At 39.3% G+C, this 12,508-nt stretch overlaps 1 protein-coding gene across 1 annotated transcript; it reads left to right on the plus strand.

Annotated features, from left to right (window-relative positions):
- Positions 1-449: 449 nt before the first annotated feature.
- mcm6l (MCM6 minichromosome maintenance deficient 6, like) lies at positions 450-10,526 on the plus strand. Its single transcript, XM_053486718.1, has 17 exons — positions 450-547; positions 2,793-2,939; positions 3,071-3,181; positions 3,387-3,636; positions 3,772-3,937; positions 4,403-4,548; positions 4,664-4,814; positions 5,002-5,143; positions 5,214-5,355; positions 5,442-5,549; positions 6,305-6,460; positions 6,826-6,954; positions 7,065-7,226; positions 8,478-8,586; positions 8,704-8,901; positions 9,192-9,331; positions 10,297-10,526. Exons 1-17 carry the CDS (start codon positions 453-455, stop codon positions 10,417-10,419), a joined length of 2,475 nt encoding a protein of 824 aa, XP_053342693.1. The 5' UTR covers positions 450-452; the 3' UTR covers positions 10,420-10,526.
- Positions 10,527-12,508: the final 1,982 nt, after the last annotated feature.

Genomic DNA, 12,508 nt, shown 5'->3' on the forward strand with positions numbered 1-12,508 from the left:
ATAACAAATTGAAAAATATTTATTAATGTCACTGTCGGAATGAGAAACTTCTTAAGGGTGAAAAGAGAGAGTTTATGAATATACTTTATCTACTTTAACAGTGCATTCATAAAATTTTCAATTCGAACATGTCAATCATGTGCATACTGTATATAATAAGGTGCAAAGTGGTGAAACACAGAATAAGCATTTTATATACAGTATACTTAAGTTAAGATTGATTTTTTTTCCCCCTGAGAATTTTTCTTAATTAAAAATAATAACACACCACATCAGTCCTGATCTCAAAACTTTTTTTTTTTTAACACCTTTTGGGGAAACCCGGATGTAAGATAGAGCTCCAGGGAGCCAATCAGTGACGTTCACTGTGCACGTGCGCTCACCTCAGGTGTGCGGCACGAGAGCTCATTTAGCACAGCGGCGGGTCTCCGCTCGTGCCCCCGGTGCTGGACATGGAGCCCGCCGCAGAGACCACCAACGCAGGCGTGCATGTGCGCGATGACCTCGCCGAGAAATGTCAAAAACTCTTTCTGGAGTTTCTGGAGGAGTAAGTCATGCTCGTTATGAGTCACTTCTGGACTAAAGAATCAGATTAAACAGATTAACGTCATGTTTTCCGACAGCAAACACGATTTCGAGACACTCGAAGCGTTCGTGAAGGATTGTAGTGGCGTTAGTCGGCCAGTAGAGGGCACTCGTGATCCTTAAGTCTGCCATTGAAATGGCCAACTATAGTGCTTGCTCAAATGTTGGATTTATTTTTTTTGTGTTGTTGTAACCTGTCGTTTTTATTTATAGCACTTTTATTTTTACTTTCTAAAACTGATTATATAGTGTATACAATATGTAATTTACCAGTATGTACCAAAGTTCAGAGCAGTTTTCTCCTCCATGTTTGTCTATAATTTGTTCTTGCCCAATGGACCGCTTTCTTTCAACTTTATTGTCTATTGCACCATCCTCATATGAGGATGTATAATTATAAAATATAATTATTTTGCCTTTTTTTCACAGACATTGATTACATTTATGATTTTATAGTTATCAGCTATGCAATGTACAGTACACAACATTAGAGTCCGGGTCTCATGAGGATATACAAATAATCTAATCGGGTAAACGTTGATTCTGTAGACAGATGACTCGGGATATGTGTTAAAATAAATGATTTCGGACAAAAGTATTTGTCCAAATCTCCAATGTCCTTGTATCCAATATATATATATACGTACAATTCAATATGGCGTTGGTTCTCCATTTACAGCTATAACAGCTTCCACTCTTCTTGGAAGGCTGTCCACATGATTTTCTGTGGGAATTCGTGCCCATTCATTCTGTAGATCATTTAAGAGGTCAAGCATTGATGTTGGACGAGAAGGCCTCGGTCGCAATCTCCCAAAGGTGCTCAAAGCGGTTGAGCTCAGGGCTCTGTGTTCGGGCCAGTCACGTTCTTACACACCGAACATATCAAACCATGTTTTTGAAATAGAAAAGAGTCTTCTCCAAACTGTTGGCCCAAAGTTGGGAGCACAGCATCGCCCAAGATGTCTTGGTATACTAAAACATTAGGATTGTCCTTCATAGGAGATAAGGGACCTGGTTGAAATACTTGAATTCAATAATTATCAGGTTTAGCCGTATGTGTGTGAAACATCTGTGAGAAGTATAAGGTACTTCTACATGATTGTTTAATTGTTTGACCCCATTGACTGGCATTTTGAAACACCTATGACATCATATATTCACTCATGTGGAAAGTTCATGTGCTCACTGATTAACTCTGGAATTCATAACGTGTGTCAACAAACACTGGAACCTTAAACTGGAAACCCTTCCCTCTCACCCGCCATCTTTCCTGCTGGCGAAGGTCAAGGACAAGACTTTAAGACCCATTAAGCTAAACAAGTGCATTTTAAACTGCTACTCATGTTGTAAAACACAGCAGAGAAACACACTCAGAGGAACAAGCTTTCTTACTTCTTCCACATATGAGCTCAAAAATACTTATGATTGCCCAGAATCAAATGGTCCTGGATTGCTGTGGTGGTCTTATAGTCTTTGGGCAATAGAATGGAAGATTTCTGATGCATTACTGACAAAGACACTACAAAATACAGTCTAAAAGATGGGGACCAGTGATGGGTCGTTCATGAACGATTCATAGTTTTTGAACAAGTCTTTAATGTGACTCAGAAGAATGAGTAGTCTCAAGGAGTGATCAAATCATTTTCTACTTGGCACGCAATGCATCGCAAAGCCTTCGTAGCTTATATACCGGAAACAGAAATGAGTTTCATCTCCTGAGTCTTCTAGTCTGAGTCATTTGACTTGGATCAGAAGATGTGAGAGGTGAGCTGCTCATTTTATTTATCATAATATCTCATTAGCTGAATTGTAATATTGTAATTACTGGAACTATAGCCAAATTTGTGTATGTAGACGTGTTGGGGGTCTGTTTATTGAAAATGTAACATTTTATTTTATTTCTGATCAAAAGAATGAAATGAACTAAATGACCAAAAAAAAAAAAAAGATTTGTTTATTTTGATGAACGAGATTCAAAGAACTGAGTCACTAAAATGATCCAAACTTCTCACCACTAATGGGGACTTCCTAAAATAGCATAAGTCTAGTTATGTTGGAATCTCGTATTACTGTCTCAATCGATGAGCGCTCAGCCTCGTGAGTGATTTGGCGATTATTCAAATGGCTCACATATGATCCCCAAGGTGATCTTGGTATCATTGGGATGGTCGTTCTACTGTAAGCTCTTTAATAACTCTAATATTTAGGTTTCAGGATAAAACTGGCGACCCGCTGTATTTAGCAGAAGCTCAGGAGCTGATCCGACCTGAGAGAAACACTCTGACGGTGAGCTTCACCAACATCGAACGCTATAATCAACAACTGGCAACCACTATTCAAGAGGAGTACTACAGGTGAGTCTGATTTAGTATTAACCTGACAGTGGGGTTGATACTGGTGGAGAAATAAATCCCCTGAATTAAATTAAGGCTTGAGAAGAACTGGATTGAACAGCCTAATTTTTGATTTTGTATTCTCTGTTTAGGGTGTACCCGTTCCTTTGTAGAGCAGTGCGCCACTTCGCCAGAGACCATGGAAACATCCCACCATCCAAAGAGTTCTACGTGGCGTTTTCTGATTTTCCTTCAAGACAAAAGTAAACTTAACAATTTCTTGGAATACACAGGACTGAACATTGTGCTGTACATGTTTTATGGGTTGCTATCGAATAAATGAATGAATGTATGTATTTGTTAGCATGCACAATCCACCATCGTCGCAATCATGGGCTCTGATTTCCTTAATATGTTCCACAAGCTAGAAGATTTGGTTACTTTGCCGATTGTGTCACTTTTCTGCAGGATCCGTGAGCTTTCGACCGCACGTATCGGCACCCTGCTGCGCATCAGCGGGCAAGTGGTACGTACACACCCTGTTCACCCGGAGCTGGTAAACGGTACTTTCCTCTGCCTCGACTGCCAGTCTGTCATTAAAGATGTGGAGCAGCAATTCAAATATACCCAGCCCACCATCTGCAAGAACCCTGTCTGCGCCAACCGAAGAAGGTTCATGCTGGACACCAATAAATCACGCTTTGTCGACTTCCAAAAGGTAGGTAGAGAAAATATTTGTGACATGAGATGTCATGAATATTTCTCCAATCTTTGCAGTGGGAAACGCAAAGAAACGTTACCAACTAAGCACCAGAATCGGGTGGATACTGTGGGAACTGTGTGTTTGTTTCAGGTGCGTATTCAGGAGACTCAGGCGGAGTTGCCCCGAGGCTCTATCCCACGCAGTGTGGAGGTGATCCTGAGAGCAGAGGCTGTGGAGGCCGCACAGGCCGGAGACCGCTGTGACTTTACCGGGACTCTCATTGTGGTCCCAGACGTGTCTGCCATGGCTCTCTCGGGTGAGGATTGGAGTAATATTTTTATGTGTACCTGACTGAGTTCTATGCTGTCTTGCATTCTGTCTCCATAGCAAAACAGGACTTTAAAAGAGCATCTTCAGACTCTGTGGCGTGCCATTACTGAAAAAGCATTACCCCTAACTCACTCAACCCCCAAATTCATAACACTTGAAAATCTTGAAATTGTTAGTTGCTAGATAAGCGGATGGATTGGTTGGATGGATGATTGGGTGGATAAATGAATGGGTAAATTATTTGGTTTTGTAGTTGGGCAGGGTTGGTTGGGTCTGGCTGGACAGGTTGTTTGGATTGGGTGGGTTTTTGGTTTTAATGGATGGTTGGGTCAGTGGGTGTTCTGTAGGGTTTAGTTGGTGGATGGATGGTTGAATGCAGATATTCTGCACAGAATAAACCCAATGGAATTGTTAATTTTATTCCCTATAAATGTGTGTGCATGTCTTGCAGGCACCAGGGCAGAGACCAGTACCAGAGTGACTGGAAAGGAAGGTTTTGAGGCTGATGGAATCCAAGGCTTAAAGGCCTTAGGTGTCCGAGAGCTGTCCTATAGACTTGCTTTTCTGGCCAACCATGTTGGTGCAACCAACCCCAGGGTGAGGACTAGTTCTTAGTGTTCTCTATGAAACATTTGAATTTCCAATATAATGGTATAAGATTCTGTGCATGTTTTTTAGGAAGAGGGCTTTGTTTAAAACATTGTGTGTGCAGTTTGGAGGGCAGGAGCTGCGTCAGGAAGATCAGAGTGCGGAGAGTGTGAAGAATCAGATGACCGTGCAGGAGTGGGAGAAAGTGTTTGAGATGAGCCAAGACAAGAACCTTTACCACAACCTGTGCACCAGCCTTTTCCCTACCATCCATGGTGTGTTTTAGTACACGGTTATTGTATTTCTGTCAAACCTTTATTTTTATTTTTTTATTGCTGTGCGCAGACTGTATAGGTGAGCTATTTAACAGAGATGGGTTTAATTTAGAAGACCCTGGTTTCTAGGGTTGTAAGTTTGAAGATATGTTTTTGTTCAGAATATGATGGATTAAACTGGTTGTAGGGAATGATGAAATCAAGCGTGGGATATTGCTCATGCTTTTCGGTGGTGTCGCAAAGACCACCATGGAGGGAACATCTCTAAGAGGAGACATTAATGTTTGCATTATTGGTGATCCCAGTACTTCCAAAAGCCAGTTTCTCAAGTAAGTACAATACACTTCTCTGGAATTCTGAGTAAAGTGTTAAATAGCATAACTATTAACTCTCTCTCAGGCATGTTGAAGACTTCGTTCCCAGAGCTGTGTATACAAGCGGTAAAGCTAGTAGTGCTGCCGGTCTCACTGCTGCTGTGGTCAAAGACGAGGAGTCGCACGAGTTCGTCATCGAAGCTGGTGCCCTCATGTTGGCTGACAATGTAAGTACGATGCTTCTCTCTAGTTCTGTTTTTTTTTTTTTTTTAAACATTGGGCTATGCTTTAACCTTTTTACTTCCTATATCAGGGAGTTTGCTGTATTGATGAGTTTGATAAAATGGACTTGAAGGATCAAGTGGCCATCCATGAAGCCATGGAGCAACAGACCATCTCCATCACCAAGGCTGGAGTCAAGGTATCGGATCAGGGGAAAAAAAAACATTTGTAAATGGCACGGTGTTCCAGGATGTCAAGATGCAAATACATCTTTTGCCTTTCAAAAGTTTGTCAGTAGACTGAAGTAGCTGAAGGTTTGCACAATACAACAAAGGTTTTCCCTAAAGTTCAAAGGTTACTGCTGAAAAATAAACACACTTTTGAACCTTTTGTTAAAGAAAAATACTAAAGCTAATTGCAACTACAGAAAATGTTTGGTAAAGAATACGGTTTATAGTCTACATTTTTAGTTTTATAGGTAATGTTGTGTTACATCTACAAAGCAAATTTAGTAACTGATTTAAAATGAGAACTATGAAGAGCCGTTCCACCACAAGCATCTTTTGTTATATATATTTTTTCCTTGTCTTTTTTCGAGAATTAAGACAAAAATGCAGTTGTTAGTGTTATGTTAGAAAAGAAAATGTGTTCATGTTAGAAAAACTAAAAAAGTTGTGATGTATTATATGACTGGAGCAAAAGACAGCATCTATGACATTATATAACCATTAGTTCTAAATCCCATTAGAATTTAAATTACTTATTTGCCTTGTTTGTCTTTTTTAACACAGCCCTTAATGTTCTATTTATCCAGTTTAATAGTTTCTTTAAAGTCGTTTATTAAAATGACTTTATTTTATATTTTTTGGACTGTATGGTGATGAACTCTCTTGATGCAATCACTGGAGTTTTTAAAAGAACATGACCCAATTTTGTGTGTCTGTATGTACGTAGGCTACTTTGAATGCCCGTACGTCTATCCTGGCAGCAGCGAATCCCATTGATGGCAGGTACAATCGCTCCAAGTCTCTGAAGCAGAACGTCAACATGTCTGCGCCGATCATGTCCAGATTTGACCTCTTCTTCATTCTGGTGGATGAATGCAATGAGGTGACACTGAATACAGCTTTGTTGATTCTTTTTTCCATTCTGTATTTGGGGCAGTGGTGGCTCAGTCGGTTAAGGCTCTGGGTTACAAGGATTCTAGGTTGGGGATTGAAGCCTCGCCACCGCTGGGTCGCCACAGTTGGGTTATTGGGTAAGACCCTACCCCCACACCCCACTGCTTGGGCTGGTCCTCAGCCTGATAGAAAAATAGGAGCATTATGACAACTTGATCAAATAATGCAATGTTTTAAACCCTAATATAAAAGCCCAAGAAAAAAAAAAATTTTTGCTAATGGTTTTAAAGTGTACATATAAAAATAATTATCATAAACTATGCATTTTCCCTTATATAATATTGGTGTTTTCAGGTGACTGACTATGCTATAGCCAGGCGAATCGTAGACCTCCATGCCAGGAATGTGGAGTCAGTAGAACGTGTCTATGCTTCAGAAGACATCCAGAGATACATACTGTTCGCCAGACAGTTTCAGCCAAAGGTGTCTTGAGGGTCCAACAATTCATAGACAAGTCATCACTGATTTGCATTGACTTAACTATAATGTAGTGTCCTTTTTTTCTTTTTCTTTCCTTGTTCTTCTTTTTTTAGATCACCCCAGAGGCCCAGGAGTTTGTTGTTGAGCAGTACAAGCGGTTGCGTCAGAGAGACGGAGGCGGCACGGCCAAATCAGCTTGGAGAATCACGGTGCGACAGCTGGAGAGCATGCTGCGCTTGTCCGAGGCCATGGCACGTCTCTACTGCTCAGATGAGGTCAGATAAACTCCAGGCAGTTGCTTTTTATGTGTTTTTTTTTCTATAGAAAATTAGAATATCGTGCAAAAGTTCAAGCTGTCATTTGTCATAATTGAGATGATTATGGCTTACAGTTCATGAAAACCCCAAATCCACTATCTCAGAAAATTAGAAAAGGTTTAATATTCTAGGCTCAATGTGTCCCACTCTAATCAGCTAATTAAGCCATAACACCTGCAAAGGGTTCGTGAGCCTTTAAGTTGTCTCTGTCTGGTTCAGTAGGAAGCACAATCATTGGAAGACTGCTGACCTGACAGTTGTGCTATAAGCCATCATTGACATCCTCCATAAGGAGGGAAAGCCTCAAAAGGTAATTGCAAAAGGTAAGATGTTGGATATTCCCAAAGTGCTGTATCAAAGCACTTTAACAGAAAGTTATGTGGAAGGGAAAAGTGTGAAAGAAGAAGGTGCACAAGCAGCAGGGATGACCGCAGTCTGGAGAGGATTGTCAGGAAAAGGCCATTGAAAAGTGTTGGACTTTCACAAGAAGTGGACTGAGGCTGGAGTCGGTATATCAAGAACCACCACACACAGACGGATCCTGGACATGAGCTTCAAATGTTGTATTCCTCTTGTCAAGCCTCTCCTGAACGACCAACGTCAAAAGCGTCTTACCTGGGCTAAAGAAAAAAAGCCATCTTATCTGCTTGTGCTGGTCCACTGTGCTTCATTATGTCCAGGGTCAATGCAGCCATCCACCAGGAGATTTTGGAGCACTTCATGCTTCCTTCTGCAGACTAGCTGGCACCTGCCCACACTGCCAAAAGCACCAAAACCTGGTTAAATGACCGTGGGATTACTGTGCCACAGGCTAATAGCTTACATGCCACGCCGCATTGAGGCAGTAATTGCTGCAAAAGGGGCCCAATCTATGTACAATACTTGTTTTATTGAGTGCATGTAATATTCAAATTTTCTGAGATTGTGGAGTTGGGGTTTTCATGAGCTGTATAACAATCATCTTAATCATGATAAATTATGATTTATCATAATTGAGATGATTGTTATACAGCTCATGAAAACCCCAACACCACTATATATATATATATATATATATATATATATATATATATATATATATATATATATATATATATATATATATATTTATTCAGAAATTTCAGAAAACACCTACCTTTTTTTCAAAACTGTTTTAAATGTTGCTTTTCATGACTGTCCTGTAACATTTCTCTCTTCTCAACACCCCAGGTTCAACCTAAACATGTAAAAGAAGCATTTCGACTTCTGAACAAGTCGATCATTCGCGTCGACTCGCCTGATATCAACTTTGACCAGGAACAAGATGAAGATCTGCATGGTAGGCGTTCCTTGTATCACCGTATTATTGTCCTATTCCTTATTTAAATAAGAATTTTGGATTCAGTGCAGTAAACACCAACATGCTAATGGTGCAACTTGTGCCCTTTCTGTGTAGATCAGAACGAGCTGTTGACTGGGGAGATGGAGGGCCAGAATGGTGTTGCTGGTGATGCAGTGGAGGCCATGGACACTGGTGAGGTGGCGCAGCAGGAAAAGGCAGCAGCTCCAGCCAAACCGGCCCTCCGCATGTCTTTCGCAGACTATCGGCGAATCTCCAACCTGCTGGTGCTGCAAATGCAGAAAATGGAGCAGTGTGAGTCAATATGATCTTGTACAGCTTAGACAACTGAAGGGATGCATTAGATGTCCACCAGGTTATTAGATATATTTAACTGCTTTGTGGCCACTGCAACCTGGTTGTTTTTTAGATGAACTGGTTTGTCAACACTGGAAGCTGGTTGTCTGTGGATTGGCTGGGTTGTGGCCACTGGAAGCTGGCTGTTGATTGTTCTTAAGCTGAAATCACAATTTTTTTTAATTATTATAAGAATGAGCTTAAATTGTTGAATTATATCTTTTTATTTCCTTTCTTTTGCTCTCCAGTGGACGAAGAGTCATCTCTAAAGAAGAGCGAGCTCGTCAATTGGTACTTGAAGGAAATCGAGAGCGAGATTGAGACTGAGGCTGACCTCATTGCTAAGAAGAATCTTATTGAGAAAGTATTGCATCGGCTGATTCATTATGTGAGTGTAACCTTAAGCAACGTATAATATCAAATGTCTAAATCCCATTACCTAATCGTTCTTCTGAACTCAATCAAGTTTGAGAGAGTTTCTAAATTGGATGTGCATGTCGTGATTCAAAATATCCTACTTGTGCTGCATTGTGTTCTTATTAACCTCATATTCAACCAAGTAACTTTTCGAAGGCTTTTTCATTTAATGCATCATCAAAAAATAGATCGGAAATTACTTGTATAAGGAAAAGCATATTTTAAAAAAGATCTTCACTGCCAAGTTCTAATTTAATCTGACTGAAAAATAAAATAACTTGTGCTACCTAGTAAATGCACATGCACTACAGTATGTTCATGAAAAAAAGTGTTTCCTGTTGTACAGTTGCAATTGATTATAAAAAGCAATTTATTTACGGTTGCGCTATTCAGTATCACCCAGATAAGCATGGGTTCACTTTTAAAAATGATTCAGGTCATCCTAATGCTTTATTAGTATTATTTTTTTCCCCCCTTTACCATTGTCACCTCTGGCTGGCTAGGGAAAAACTATAAATGTATACTTTTTTTTTAAATTAATTAATTATTTTATTTATATATATCTATACATGTTTTAACCTATTTTATTTATGTATGGCTGCTTTTATCTATTGTTAAAAGTACTATACTATACATAATTTACTTGAATTGGACTACATAAATAGTCAATGCTAAAATGTTTTACTTACATGTAAGTAACATTTTATAATATAGCCTTAAACATTTGAAAAACATTACTAATGTTTCTTTGAAACTACTCATTGTGAACAAAGCCCTACCTTAACAATGTATGCTGTGAATAACATTTGCATGAATTACCTAGTTACAGTACATAAGAGGCATTGGGATTCAAATAGGTACATGTAAAGATAACACCTACAGTGACTAAATATTTTATGTTTACACTTTTAAAAAAAATATATATATATATTGCAGGACCATATCATCATAGAGTTGACCAAAACTGGCCTTAAGAAGGTTGCAGATGAAGGAGAAGAGCCTGTTATGGAGGAAGACCCTTTCCTAGTGGTTAATCCTAATTATGTATTGGAAGACTAGAGGAGAGTGGTGTTGATTTTTTTGTCTGTGTGTTATTGTATTTATTAGTTATTGTTTATGATAAATAAATTAAAACGGGGGAAACTGGTCTTTTTTTGGGTTTTTCCGTATACTACCTTTTTTATTTACACTAGGTGGAGCAATTTCCATGTGAAGGACATGCAGTATAAGGTAGATCTGCAACAGACATCAAAGGTTTGGAATAATATGCAGAGGGTAGGCTTGTAGGCTTTTGGAGCAAATCCTTAATTATATGCTTGGACCTATATGCTTGCTTCAATTATTACTGCATTAGTTTAAGAATGCATTATTAATTCATTTATGTTAAGTGTAATATTGAATGCACTTTTACAGGGCAAAAGGGAGTCCATTTAAGGCAACCTAAAAACATAAATGAAATTATGGTGAATTATATATCAATCAGCCATAACATTAAAACCACCTGTCTATTATTGTCATTATGAGGCATGGATAAGATTATTAAAAAAAAAAAAAAAAAGCCTACCTGTGTGAACATGATTCTGTCTAATTTCTGACAGGGGAACCTTAGTAGTGTTGCCTTGGAAATGCAAAAGATGTGTATTTGTTTGTCTGTTGATTTCAATCTTTCTTAAACGTTATATAGAATTGCTGACTTCTCCTTTAAATGTATGTTAAGTAATGGAGAAAAAGAATTCATGATCACCAAGCACCACCTCCAGGGTCTAGATTGTCTTAAAGTCTAAGGGGGAGAAGATGGATCATGGATGGATAGATTTCTCGTGTATATAATTGTTGGGTTTAGTTCAGTTGGACCCAGTTGTTGTTAAGTTATAAGAGGAGTTATCCTTCTTCTACAAGGTGAACATACTCGGAAAGAAGTGACCCAGACACGAAAGTGCAAAACTTAGTTCTCTAATTTACTGTTGGTCATTCAGCGCTTATATAGTGGTGTTCTCATGCAAAGTTTGGACAGGGGAGGGTGAAGAGGAAGCGATAAGACAAGAGTGTGAACATATAATATTACAATATGAATGCTAATATTGAGATATGAAGGTCAGCATGTGCTTTACTGGTCAAGGTGCAGATGCTTCCAGACCCCAAAAACAAAATGACTGACTGTTAAAAATATTTCTTGCTGTAGACGAGGCCAGTCTGTTCTTTTCCATGCACGTTTTGTAACTCTAGAAGAATTTACAATGAGTAAGCATATAATGATCGATTTTGTGCTAAAACATCTTTTTCAGGGGCTGGTACAGTCCATCATGAAAAAGTTAATTTTCTTTTGTAATTAAATTTAAATATTTCCATCCCTTTTCTGTTTTAATTTTAACAGTTATGACTTTCACCGCATGAAAGTAAAAAAAATCCAGCATGTTAGAATATTAGAATACTTCCTAAGATCAATCAAAATAGGATTATCTTGGTCAGGGCTCCTTTAGCACAAATTACTGCCTCAATGCGGCATGGCATGAGGCGATCAGACTGTAGCACTGCTAAGGGGTTGATGAAGACCAGGTAGCCTTCAGCTCATCTGTGTTGTTGGATTGGGTGTTTCTCGAGCAACAGGTGGCCAATCAAGCACAGTAATATCATGGTCAGAAATGAAGTTAGTGGCAGTTTTGGCACTGTGGTACATGTAAGTCTTACTGGAAAAGAAAATCGGCATCTCCGTAAAGCTTGTCAGCAGATGGAAGCATAAGGTGCTCTAAAATCTCCTGGTAGAAGGAAGGCTTTGATTTTTATGACCTGTAAGCTGTAGTCATCAATATTACTCTCGGGGTAATATTACAGGGATAGGCTGCCAATCCAGGTGATGCTGTAGCCTATGGAGAGAGCTGATTGGACGAGTTCTCTCAAAAGGGAGGGATGGAACACACGATCGCGGCTCTAAGCCACTCACATAAGTGGAAGGAGCGGATAGCAATATCCTCCAAGAGTGTTGCACCACTTCCAACAGTTCGTAAGCGAGCCGTTTAAAAAGATGTGTTGGTTCAGAACATGTCAGAGTCTTCAGCCTTCTTTTAGTGGTAGTTGTAGCCTTGCTGGTGGAGTGCCTGTTTGATGGGTGGGAATTTGATACAACTAAATTAGGGAGAGAATCTGGAAA

The sequence above is a fragment of the Clarias gariepinus genome, chromosome 25, assembly GCF_024256425.1.
Source record: "Clarias gariepinus isolate MV-2021 ecotype Netherlands chromosome 25, CGAR_prim_01v2, whole genome shotgun sequence".
NCBI classification, from domain to species: Eukaryota; Metazoa; Chordata; class Actinopteri; order Siluriformes; family Clariidae; genus Clarias; species Clarias gariepinus.

What these genes read in the sequence shown, in the direction of transcription:
- mcm6l (XM_053486718.1), top strand. Translation starts at nt 453, where the DNA reads ATGGAGCCCGCCGCAGAGACCACCAACGCAGGCGTGCATGTGCGCGAT. An exon ending in CCTTTTCCCTACCATCCATG is followed by an intron (nt 4,815 to 5,001) that starts GTGTGTTTTAGT and finishes AACTGGTTGTAG; the next exon opens with GGAATGATGAAATCAAGCGT. An exon ending in TCACCAAGGCTGGAGTCAAG is followed by an intron (nt 5,550 to 6,304) that starts GTATCGGATCAG and finishes GTATGTACGTAG; the next exon opens with GCTACTTTGAATGCCCGTAC.